Raw genomic sequence first — 13,029 nt, forward strand, 5'->3', positions numbered from 1 at the left:
TTTCAGTGTTGTCTTTTGTAGACTGTTGTTGATAGTCCATTATTTTGTAAAGCAACAATTGGTGTTAGATAGTTTAAACAGGAGAGTATCTACTGTAGATGAATGATGAATAATGAATGATTTTATTTATTTAAGTATCATGCCACATTGTGGCCCATCCGTCATGGGATTATATGACACCCTTTCATACAAGTTACAATACACAGTTATAATGAAGTGGCTTTGTTCATTTTGATAGGACTGAAAAAAAGGGAATAGGGATCCTGCTAATGCTATGCTACCAAATATTGTAAGGAAGAAAACTAGTACAATGCAAACAAAATATTGAAGCTACACTGTAACTTTTGTGTCGTACCCAAATCTCCCATGCAAGTACTGAAAGTTTTATCACTGAGGTGGCGTGCAAGGAGTGTTAAGGAACAAATGTTCTTTTCCTCATTTGGATTGGCCCAGCAGGAATTGTGTTACCTTCTCATATACTATGAAGGTGATACAACAGGCTGGAATGACCGAGATAATGTTGGGGATTACACCTTTGTAGAACCCTCTAGCGCCCTCGTTCCTCCATGTCCTTCTGATGACATCGATAACCCCACTGTATTTATTGTGCTGGTCCTGTAGACGAACCTGCACCACCTGATATGGGTATGTTGCAGCCATAGCGCATATTTTAGATAATGCAGCCATTGTGATATATTCCAATGGACTCAGCTTGTTGTCTGAAGGCATTTTGTTGTATTTGTTGTATTCTCTCTTTAGCTCCTCATAGGTCATTAACTGCAATGCTCCCTGAAAGGTTCCAAACAGAGCAGGGACATACCCCCGGTATAGACCTGGCACTCCCTCATGGCGGTACACCTTTACCAGAGTATCAACGATGCCATTGTACTGTTTACTGGATGGGTCAGGATTGTACTGAAGAATCAATCGGGTCTTGATTACCCAGATTGGGTTGGTTATAGTAGCAGTCAGCATACCTGCTTCAACTCCAGACACTAGGTGCTCTGTGGCACTCAGCTCTGTTTGACGTCCTTCTTGTGTATATGCTTTGATTGCGTTATAAAAGAAAAGGTAGAGTCCCCATGATGTTCCAGCAGCACAAATGCTCGGGGTCACCCCCTGGTAGAGTCCTCTTAGTCCCTTCTGTTGCCAGACACTCTTCAAACAGTGAAAAATGCCATTGTATTTGGGTCTTAATTCCAGCCCGTCGCTTGCAGCAAATCTGAGTTTGACCAAATCCAGAGGATGTAGCATCATTGTTGACACCACTCCTCCACTGAGACCTGCAGCCAGGTTCTCCAACCTCACATGGCTCAGCATTTTCTGGATAGGACCTGCTGGGAAGTGATTGGACCCCTGGGGACCTGAAGGTCCTGTAGGAGTAGAGTTCATGTTCAGCTGAGGAGTTAGGTAGCTGAGAGGTTAGCTGTGGGGAAACCCAGTAGACTTGTGAACAATATTATTCAGCAGCACACATGGTAATATTCCTTTAAGTCAGCTACTGCCGTCATAGTAAACAGTGCAAAACTAACAACCTTTGCATGTTCAGTGGGCAGCATGACGTAAATACTATGAAGCCAGTGATATGATGTCAGCTATCCATCATATGACTCGGTCATCTCCGTATACGCAAATCAGGGTAGACATCCATATATACTGTGGTCATAAACGGGACACAGACACACATCCGCATGCAGACATTCAGCGTATACTGTGATGTCACTCAGTACCCAGAGTACTTATATTATTATTATTATGTTATTACATGATTATTAGGAGGCAGGTCTCTATGACGTATGACGCACCAACTTTGGTTGGTGCGTCATACGTCATAGAGTTCAGAGATCTCCATATATGGGCATAAAGGAGGCACAACATACACTCATATGAGTCAGTAAAGGTGGTTGCACACTGGATGCATTTTTCGGATTTTTAGCGGCTGTGGTCTGTTTTCCGGTTTGTATAGGCCAGGCCTATCTGATGCCAGTGATGCACCAATTAAAGTAAAGGGACTGTGATTGAATGATGGGTATTATGATACGACTATGGATGCAGCACAGAGCATGGATGCAGTAAAAATGTTAAAGACCTGGTGAAAATGAAATACAATGGGTAACAGATAAATTATGGAAAGATTTGAGTATAAAATCACCACAATCAAACAACAAAAAACAAACAAACTGATAAAATAATACAACTAGAGAGGTTCACACAGTGGAGTGCATACTGTATCTCCACCAGAAAGTATATGATGTCAATGTCATCTATGACATATCTGACGTATGACTCCATATTTGGGCAAAGATTCATGCATCAGACTACCATTGACTTAGTTTAAGTTAAATAGGTGCACGCTCCTGCTGATGTTGTGTTCTGACATTAGTGACCTGGGGAACAGGTTGAAGCAGTGTTTTCAAACAGTATATAAAATATATTTCTGTTTAATCGGGACCATGCCTTACTATCAGACCTGGGAGGAGTTCTCTCGTGCAGCAGAAAAACTGTATTTGGCGGATCCTATGAAGGTCAGAGTGGTTATGAAGTACAGACACTGCGACGGAATCCTTTGCATCAAAGTAACCGACGATGCTGTGTGTTTACAATACAAGACAGACCAGGCACAGGATGTAAAGAAGATCGAGAAACTCCACGGCAAACTTATGAGGCTCATGGTGTCCAAGGAGACGCACCAAGGTGACATGGAGACGGACTGAAAGGTTCCGGGAGTCTTCTCTACAACACCTATACTTGACTGAGATTTAAAACTGAGACAAAAACGTTGGATTGGAGATGAGATCAGAGAGACAAGGATTCGGGATACAGAACAGCTCAGAACACTCAGCAATCTATGCTGATTCAGTCAGGGATTTGATTTTTGTGTTTGTTTCTTTTGCCCCCAAAATCATCTCTTTGGTGACACATGATTATTCATTATCAATGAACACTCATTGTGTTCACAAAAATTTACATTTTTATAACTGTGGCAACTGTAGGGCATTTGGGGATAGGCCACTATGGATGGAGAAATGTATGGGGTCCAAGGAATCTTTGGTGCAAAAAGCAGTGCAATGCGTAGCTGCTTCCTTGATACAGACCCAACTCCTCCAATCCTTTTATAAAAAATATTTTATTACATTTTTAAATCACACTTGTGTGAAGTGAGGGGCGCCCACTGTGGCTGCCACATGATGTCATGGGGGACATTCTGAAAACGGGGGACCTGCTTAAAGCAAATATTACAAGTCCATAGACTTGGCTGCCACATGACATGTCTGGAGCCAAACACTAAAGTCCATAGACTTGGCTCCCACATGACTCATGACACATGACTCATGTCTGAAAGCCAGACTAAACAAATACATACATACATACATACATACATACATACAAATAAATAAAAACGTACAGACAGACCCATATGATTTATATTTTTTGATTAACTTTATTGGAGGTCTATGGGGGTCAGAGTAGGCTGAAAACATTGTCCACATTTGTAGTCATACGTCATAGATACCTCATAGTTGACTGACGTCACTGCATGCCATGAAGTCTGAGTAATCTTCTGTATTTTCTCATCGATCACAGTTTGATATCTTGAGCTTGTAGATCGGCTATTTTCAAATAATTGGAAGTATAAAATAGAGCTTTAATGCTTTGTGAGTTTGGGCTATTGTGCTACCAGGCAGGGGCTCTTGGCACAATCAACAGCATCATGGATTCTGCCAAGTATCAGGATACCGGTAGGCGGCAGCCAAAAATGTCACTGCCAGGGAACTTGCCTGCAGGTGGACCTTTCAGTAACACAGAAATAAATCAATGGTTTCGTGAATACAGAGTAAAGGGTTCTGCAAAAAGGCCATCGCTGTCTCCATGCAGTCTCTCCACTCTATGGTCCTTTCTGTCAATCATTATATTTTTCATTTTTGCACAAACTGATACATGACTCACATAGACAGACATACCTACATACATTATACATACATACGTCCATACATCATCTTCTTACTACTTATATATTCATGTAGTCTTCGAAATCATAAAACCTTTGTACTTAACAGGAATGGTTTCTTAATTTGCAAAACCTCTTGATAATATTTCTGCGTATTCTCCTCCCATGTATTCCACAACTGGGCCCCAAACCAAGAAAAATCCATCCATGTCTCCTTGGAGAACATGTGTGGGCCGTTCTAGTGGGAGCAGTTGTAGAACATTATGGAGCCAACTTGATACAGATGGAACAACATCCTCAATCCAACATTGTAGTATTGACAACCTAGCACTGTAGCACAGTACCATAGGATACTCAGAATTCTCTTAAATCTATTTAATTCAGGTGTCGTTGGGTGTAAACCCAAGATACTGTACATTGTAGGGGATCTAGTTCGATCCTTAGCCCTGTTATAATAGAGATTTTGTTCTTAACTTCCACACAAAGTTTTTGGATTTCTGGACAGAGCCACATTAGGTGCACATATGTGCCCACGTTTTCCTTACATTTTAGACATGTACCAGAGCAGTCTTTATCATATTTGCTCCTTTGATATGGTGTAGTTTGTACTTTATGTATAATCTTGAATTGAATTTCCTGGGGCTTGTAGTTGCAACATATCTTTTGACTATTTAACATATTTTTTTTCCATTGATGGTCATTAATTGCAATTTGTAAATCCCGTTCCCACAACTGCCTGCTGATGTTGGTATTAACGTTCCTTATGGAAATCAATTTCTTGATATATATATTCTTCTTCAGCCGGCAGACCTGGTGAACAAGTCTCTCAATCTGCTCTGGTCCATGTCCTTCTTTATACTGGGGTATGGAATTTAGATAACTTCGAATTTGTAAATATCTAAAAAAAAAATGTATCTGGGTAGCCCATATTGTTCCTGTAGTTGTCCAAAAGATTTCAAGGTACCATGCTGGTATAGATTATTTATCACCTGAATTCCTACTGTATGCCTTCCTTGAACCCGGGGTCATTGCATGAGGGGATAAAATTGGGGTTGTTAACAATCGTTGCATAAAAATAATATTTCTTCGACATTGAGAATGCCTTATGTTATTCCATGTATTCAGGGTGTTGTTCACAATAAAATTAGCCCCAATACCTGGTACCAATTTAGCATCAGTTATGGATGGTAGATTTGGTAGTAATATAGAGTTATATCCCTGTGGTACAAGATCCAAGTTGGGGTCTTGTTCCACCCATTCTGCTAGATTGTTCTGCACTACTGTTGCCCAATGATACTATTGAAAGTTGGGGACTGCTAATCCTCCCTTTTCCACTGGGAGCTGGAGCTCCCTTTTCCACTGGGAGCTGGAGCTCCCTTTTCCACTGGGAGCTGGACCACGGTTCTAATGTAGGCCTTAGACTCGGGCGCTACACTAAAGCATATGGTCTGGCAGTTCATAAAACTTGTTTTAAGGTCCTTAACAAATAACATATTGTTTTAAACACCATAAAATGCACTATTTGTAAATTCCTTTGATATTGTACCTTTAGTATTCCCCCATGTCCCTAGTGGAGGGGCTGTGTGCCGCAGCCAGCCAAGCAGCAGCTGTGAGCTGTGTGATGTATTACACTCCTCCCGTACAACGGTGTCGTGTGCGAAAACGGCCGATCTACAAGCTCACAACGCGTCGCTGGAGCGACGCGTTGTGAGCTTGTAGATCGGCTGTTTTCGGGGTTTCCTGTCGCTCAGCGGACAGGAACTTCCCTACTCTCTGCTTTCAGCCTGCCCGCCCGCCCATGATAACATCGACCAAAAGGGAAGGAAAGATTCCTCTGCCGTCCGAGTGCGGAGTCCGACTGCACAACTTTGGACAGAACTGAATAACTACAACTAGTCCTATATTCGGATATATTTTACATTAATGGCGTTTATAGACATATAAACGATACCGACATTCCCTGGAAAACAACTCCGGGTGAGTAGAATTGATTGGTATGTTGTTAACTTGTTGGGTGTTTTAAAACTCCCGTGTGAGTGACTACAACCAGAGGAGTTGTAGTTGTAGGAAAAGTTGTGTGGTGTTTCTTTTTGGGGTGTTGCCTTGTTTCTTTCCAACACGGCGTCGGTTCCATTGACTTCTTTTTAACGTGTTGTCGTTTAAATTGAGAGTTTAGGTGGTTTAAACACGTTTAGTTTGTTCTTTTGTTGTGGGGAGGAATGGAAGTCCGTTCCAACGCCAATGAATCCACTTCCACAGGCCCGACTAGTATGACTAATCCCAGGCTACGGTGTACAGCAAGGATTATTATTTATCCACTCATGCACCACTACTGTCTGTATTCAGTACGCTACAATATGTTGCGATCAGGTAATGTTGTTTAAATGTTGTATGAGTGCTATGATTTAAGATCACAACACTGAGATTACATTGGAGTATTGCAAGCTAGTGACTACACATTACACTGGGAACCCAACCCACCCCTAGGCAGGTAATGGCATGCACGCATCCCCCAAACCCAATTAATCCCCCACCCACATATCGAGTTGTGACCCCGCCTACCACGGAAATAAGTTTTGGTTAATAAACCTTTATTCAAGTCAACATGGTGTCAGTTAAAACTAAATGTTTACCGACAAAAAAGTCGTACAACTAGGCCTATATTCAGCGATAATAACAAGTCCAGTTCTGATCAATTTTTCATAGAAAAGGATGAGCGGTCTCTTTTGGAATAGTGTCATGTAAACAATGTCTTCTGCCAGCAAATTAACTCAGAAAATGATGAAAGGAAATCAAGTAATTCAGCTTCAAACTGTCCTGATATAATTTGCTCCGTCCATACATTATAGGTGTACATGTACTGAAGGCATCTTTGTTGTATCTTCCTGTAAAAACATCTCTTTCTGTGAAGCGTAACCACATTTATTTTATTTGAGTGTCTCTGAGTGTCACTTGCTTTTTCAGACAGCACAAATTAACTAAGCTTGTTAATTAACTGTAATTACACACTAATATTACCTACTATTTGCTATATTCTAAATTCATGCTTCCATATAGACCCGTTTAAACATGAACACAAGCCTGTCATGTTCAGATTAGTTCATGTTCATTCTAAATCGAAACTGTTTCCCGGAGGAGATATCTGAAGAAAGGTTTAAGATGCCTTTAGCATTGCATTAACAATGACCAGTCCATATGTAAAGACAGCACTTATTTTTGCCAATATACTATGCATGTCATTTTGTAATCTAATCTTTACAGTTACAGAGTATATTTGTATACTAGTATCAAATAAAAAATAGATTAAGGGTATTACATTTCTGAGAAGCATTGCATCAGACAATCATGTAACTTTCTATTGGTTCTCAGTCTCAACCGGTCTTGGGACCCACATTTGGAGACCTGGATATGTAATATCCCTTGATTAAAAGCTGTTCTTTGTCAGAATATCTCACAACGACCAAATGTTGTGTCCTGCATTCCTGCTGGTTGCAGAACACCGGTCTCATTGAATGTCCTCAATGAGCGAGATGTCTTCTCTTCATGATCAGTGTCATGTCTCAGTCAGAGGAAAGAAGGGATTTCTTTCCCCAAATGGCATTTTGGGGACACACCCTGCATCCATCACCATCATCATGGGTGGGACACATCTTCTATGCATTCCCTGTCATTTGCTCCATTGGGCTGAATGCTGTATGAGACTTTTTAAAGCCGTGGATTGGAATTATATGTACGACACTGCGTTGTGTTGTAAACACATCAACTCACTGGCCTTGGAACATCTCGGGATCCCCCAGGAGGAAGTTTAGAAACCGTATATTTGTGTGGATAACCTACTTTGTTTACTATTCTTATATCTTTTTTCTGCATTGTTTATTGGCTCAAGGTTGCTTTTATAGGTGTTTCTGTTTCCCTACACCTCCACACAATAGGAGAGATATGGTGTTATAAGGGTGCAATAGAGTGTACAGTGAGTTGTAATTTAGAACTAAATCCTTGGAACCTTGGTGTTCTCGTGGAACCGGCTGACATTGTTTGGTTCCAGTTCCAAACCAACTTTTAGGATACTGATTACTGAATCAATTCATTTTTAGTGGAAACACTGAACTGGTTCAATATTTGACAGGGAAAAAAACGGAACCCTTTCAAGTTTCAACCTCGGTGGAAAAGGGGCCACTGATGGTTAGGTTTAGGCATCGGTTTGTGTTGAGTTAAGGTCAGGCTATGTGTGGTGGGTGGTTAGAAACTGAGATCGGGTGACCTCAAACAGTTTCTGAGCAAGTGGAAATTGTGCACCTGGCTGTAATATTGCTGGTATGAGCCACAGCCTTTTTATACTGTACGCTTAATCATGGTTATGTGACATTAGGGCCGGGGCGGTAATAGGGTATGGATTTTTATGTTATCGCGGTAATGAATCACTGTTTACTGGCAGTATGGTGGCATCTCCCCCAAAAAGTTATTTTGAATGAAAAAAATAAATACAATAAAAAAATAATAAATAAATAATAACAATAAGAATCGTGGTTATGAGCTCGACACCGCGGTATGCTTTGCACAACCGAGGCATTGGCAGTATTGCGGTCATTGCACCTAGCCTAGCCCTATGTGACATCATGTCTAAGGTTTAGGAAGACTAAAATGTGTTGCATGGGGGAGTGTGTAATCAATGACAATGTCATCGCTAGTAAGCAGTGATACTAAAAGTATTTGGCTAAATCGTTTCCAAAAATATAGGCTACAACACGCATCTTATAGGCTAATATAGCCTATATAACCTGAGAAAGGAGTGACACGTTGTCATGTGGCTACCAACACATCACATGATATATATATATATATATATATATATATATATATTTTTTTTATGGAGGGACAGACAGTAGGCTGACAGGAAATGGGGAGAGAGATGGGTGGAAGACATGCAGTAAAGGCCGTCGGGATCGGGAGGTGCCTGGACCACTGAGCCATGGCCCAGGCCCACATGATATTTTTAAACCAATAGTGTCATATGCTGCAAATATATCATAGCCTATGTTTTTTTTCTTTTTTCACACGTGCTCTTGCAGATTGGTAAACTACTTCCTCTTCAGTGCCATGTGTTTTGGTTATCACTGTAGCAAGTGCAACCACTGAATTTGAGCTAGGCCATTGGTGAAAAGTCTGTAGAATGTTTTTTTGGTAATGTTTTTGGAATCTGGCATTGTAAGGAAAATGGAGTAGTAGGATCAGTTAAATTCGTCGTAGTGAAGAGACAGTCAATCGGCATTGTCGTTATCTATGCTACCAGACACACTGCAACTATCTCAAGTCATAGGCAACGTAGTCTCGTTACCAGACTGTTGCCTCTCGCAATTTCCAAATGCTTTCATCATACAGTCTGGAGCAACGGAAGAGCTGTCATGAGTAAAATATAAAGCGGAAGTGGAGAGTCGACTCCTCCCCACTTCCGTTTCGTCTTCATAGTCGCGCAAATTTATCCTAATATAAATAGAAATCATCTAAGCATATATATAGCTTGTTGCTTAGCAGAAAATGAAAAAAAAAAAAAGCTCTAAAGATATTTTAAAATATATTTTCGTGAACGGAAATGGCAGCTTCCTTACTTGGATTTCCGGGGCTGGAGTTCCAGACTATAGCATTCGGAGATTGTGGATGTGGAATAGTTGTCTAGCTACACGAGACTATAGGCACTGGCAGCGTAACCTTACCACAGCTGTGTCTGTGTTTATCCTCATATTATAACACCTGCATGCATGCTGTGTTATTATTTTCCTTGCATCATTCCACTGTGTTGATGCAAGTCAACCATTAACACCACCACTGTGAGCATATTAGAGAGGATAGGTGTGTTCTGGGCCATTGAGCCACTTCAGGAGATGCAGCAGGGGGATTTAAAGTGCAAACGAGACATGCCATGACACACATCATTGGTTCTTTATGATCTGTGACTGTTTGTAATTTAAAGTACCGTAGGACTGTTTACAGACTAATAAACACCAACACATAGTCAGTAGTAAAATAGCCTCCTTTTACGTTACGGCATGGTAATCTCTCAAGACGGATTCCCCCCCCCCCCCCCCCCCCCCCCAAATTGATGGCATGGTGGCGTGTTGTTGTTTGCCCTCAAGTCAGTACACCTAGGCTTACTCACACAAGGTCAATTTAAGCTGCTTATGGATTCATTCTGGAGGTAGATAGCCCTGTAAACCAAAAGGCTTACTTCAGTGGACCAACAGTCATTACTAATGACTTTCCTCCTTTTCCTCCTTGTCTCTCTCTCTCTGACTTAATGGGAAGGAGACGGCTGTAGACTTTATCTTAAGAGGAACTGTGTACTGAACAATAAATAAGTCACAGGGGAATGGGGATCCCTTCCCCATTTTCTAAAGGAAGTATCCTGTCTGCAGAATTAGCACTGACCCATAGGCTAAAAGGAAAGTGTAATAACAAGCTGAACTTCTGGCGAGGAGGACACAGGTGTTTGTTATATTATATATGTATTCTTTCAGCAGGCATAACATTTTGCTCAGTAGCCTAGCTTTCAATTTATATTTATCTGCACAGTTTTCATAGAGTATTCTTGTAGTTTATTTCTATACTTGCAGTATGTATTGTACAGTAGGCTAATTAAACTGAAGTTTGACTGTTTTGTCAATCCGACTAGATGGATGGACAAGGAGGGTTTCAGTGCTGACCATCCATGTCCCTCTGTGACTCAGGTTTTTGTCACATGCCGTCTCTTTTGTGTTAGTGTATATGACTCATACTGATACTGTACTTTGCTGTTTTGTGGCATGAAAGCAGGTTTATTTCCTGTTTGATAAGTCGCCTTTTAGCTCCACACCATTGATCAGACAGTGTCAGCATGAAGAATGCTTAATGTAGCTGTTTCCATTTTGCTTGTTTCTCTTTGGAAATACTGTAGTTCCACAACGAACTCCAGAGAAACATCAACCACTTTTGCGATTTTGCTCCTGTTTTGTCCTCGGGCACCACTGGACCACCATACTCCCAGTCGGCCCAAGTTTCCAAATTGGCCTCCTGGTGGCATTATAACGGGCACTATCACGATGTGGCTTATAACTCTTGACCGGACTCGTACAATAATAAATAGTTTCCCCCTGGATTCCCTGGATCATGAGCTTCCAATATAGACAGATTTTGAGAACATTGAGACTGCACAAGCTGGTGCTGGCTTCATGTAATCAATTCCCAATGCTCCAGTCACACATATTTGAAACGGAGACAGAACGCGTGTTCTGGCCTGGCGGTGTGCCGCGGGTTCGAGTCCCGAGCCCGCCGGCCTTTGCTGCGTGTCTTCCCCCCGTCTCTCCCCCCCTTTCCTGTCAAATCACTGTACCCTATCAATATAAGCAAAAGCCAAAAAAAAGTCTCATAGAAAAAAAAATAACAGCTCTGCTCGATGGGGGGGAGGAGGGCAGAACAGAGCCATCAAGCAAGGCTGTTTCGTCAAAACCATGTGACATCCATTGAAAATGAATTGCGAGCTGCTCTGCACCCCTCTCCCCTCAGAACAGAGACAGAACATGCATTCTGTCTCTGTTTCGAATGTGTGAGCGAGGCCCAAAGCCTCATACACACATATCAAGCACATGTTCTGTGTTCTGTCTGTGTTTGATGGCCACTTTTCCAGGCCTCATACACACATATCAAGCACAAGACACTTGTCTTGTCTGTGTTTAATGGCCGTCTCAATGCTTTTCCAATGGGAGTCACATGGTTTGACCAACTGTGTTCTGCCCATCAAACAAATGCTTGGTCAAAGCATTGTGGCGGCCATTAAACACAGACAAGACACATGTGTTTGATGTGTGTATGGGGCCCAACAGATCCCAAAACTTGTTTGGGTAGCATTGGTTTCTGTTCAACCTACTCTTGTGCGTTGGGCGTTGGCTGGTGAGGCACTCCTAGCATATACAGGTCCATCTCATGTTTATTAGATTAATTAGAATATTTTGTAAAAGTTCATTTTCTTCCGTAATATAATTCAAAAAGTGAAACTTTCATATATTCTCAATTCATTATGCATAAAGTGAAGTATTTAAAACCTTTTTTTGTTTTAATTTTGATGATTATGGCGTACAGCTCTCTGGACATGACAAAACACAGTGATGATTTAGGCCATGTTATCTGCTATGGTGTTGATCCACTGACAGTGAAAACTTGAAAAAAAATGTGGAAAAAAAATGTTGACAAGCTTCATGGAGATGCTAATTTTCTTTTCCAGTTCGATTTGGCACCTGCCCACAGAGACAAAACTACTAGTAACTGGTGTACTGACCATGGTATTACTGTGCTTAACTGACCAGCCAACTGGCCTGACCTGAACCCCACAGAGAATCTAGGTTGTATTGTCAAGAGGAAGGAGTGAGACATAAGACTGAACAATTCAAATTAATTTATGGCTGTTATCAAAGCAAACCTGGGCTTCCATGACACCTCAACAGTACCACAGGCTGATCACCTCCATGCCACGTCCAATTGATGAAATAATTTGTTCAAAAGTAGCCCAGACCAAGTATTAACTGCATTCATTAATATACTTTTCAGATGTTCAACATTTCTCGTTTATTGGGACACGCATAGCTGTGTAATGGAGCGGAGGCACCGCCCAAAAACCTTGCTTCTTGGTTATACGTCGGTTATTGGTTCTAAGGTTTCGGAATTAATTGCCTGGCCCTAGCTAGCACTATCATAGTCAGAAGCCTGCTCTGTGCAGCAGCAGACCTTGCCTGACCTGGGACTGTGTACACAGCCGCCCCCACAGTCCCTTTGTTGTTACCAGTAGCCGGTGCTCGCCTGAGCCACTGTACTTTGTGTTTTGGAGCATTCCCCCTATCAGCAGGCTGCAGTAGTGATAGAATGTGTGCCAATGCAAAAGCATGCTTCTGCATCACTTTAACAGCATCAACATTAATTATTCCATGTGCAATTATTAGTTTACAGTTAAATTAAATTAGCATACAGTAGTATATATATTTTTTAATTTGTGTTAATAGATTTGCCCCCAGCCAAGATGTTTTACAGATTACTTTTTCCGCTCTCTCCACAGTGGG

At 41.4% G+C, this 13,029-nt stretch overlaps 3 protein-coding genes across 4 annotated transcripts in view; 2 read left to right on the forward strand and 1 right to left on the reverse strand.

Moving 5' to 3' along the window:
• Positions 1-435: 435 nt before the first annotated feature.
• LOC306926221 (solute carrier family 25 member 32-like) lies at positions 436-1,392 on the reverse strand (the record flags this gene model as incomplete). Its single annotated transcript, XM_079505484.1, has 1 exon — positions 436-1,392. The coding sequence occupies one exon, from the start codon at positions 1,390-1,392 to the stop codon at positions 436-438; it is 957 nt and encodes a 318-aa protein (XP_079361610.1).
• A 1,061-nt stretch (positions 1,393-2,453) lies between these two features.
• On the forward strand, positions 2,454-2,714 carry LOC306926008 (signal recognition particle 9 kDa protein-like; the record flags this gene model as incomplete). Its single annotated transcript, XM_079505205.1, has 1 exon — positions 2,454-2,714. One exon carries the CDS (start codon positions 2,454-2,456, stop codon positions 2,712-2,714), a length of 261 nt encoding a protein of 86 aa, XP_079361331.1.
• Positions 2,715-5,716: 3,002 nt separating this feature from the next.
• Positions 5,717-13,029, forward strand: part of cyfip1 (cytoplasmic FMR1 interacting protein 1) — a 39,067-nt gene continuing 31,754 nt past the window's right edge. For both annotated transcript variants that reach the window (XM_079505252.1, XM_079505253.1), the window contains exon 1: positions 5,717-5,926. The gene's annotated coding sequence lies outside the window, so the exon portion shown is untranslated. The remainder of the gene's footprint in view (positions 5,927-13,029) is intronic.

The sequence above is a fragment of the Electrona antarctica genome, assembly GCF_951216825.1.
Source record: "Electrona antarctica genome assembly, chromosome: 7".
Lineage (NCBI taxonomy): Eukaryota > Metazoa > Chordata > Actinopteri > Myctophiformes > Myctophidae > Electrona > Electrona antarctica.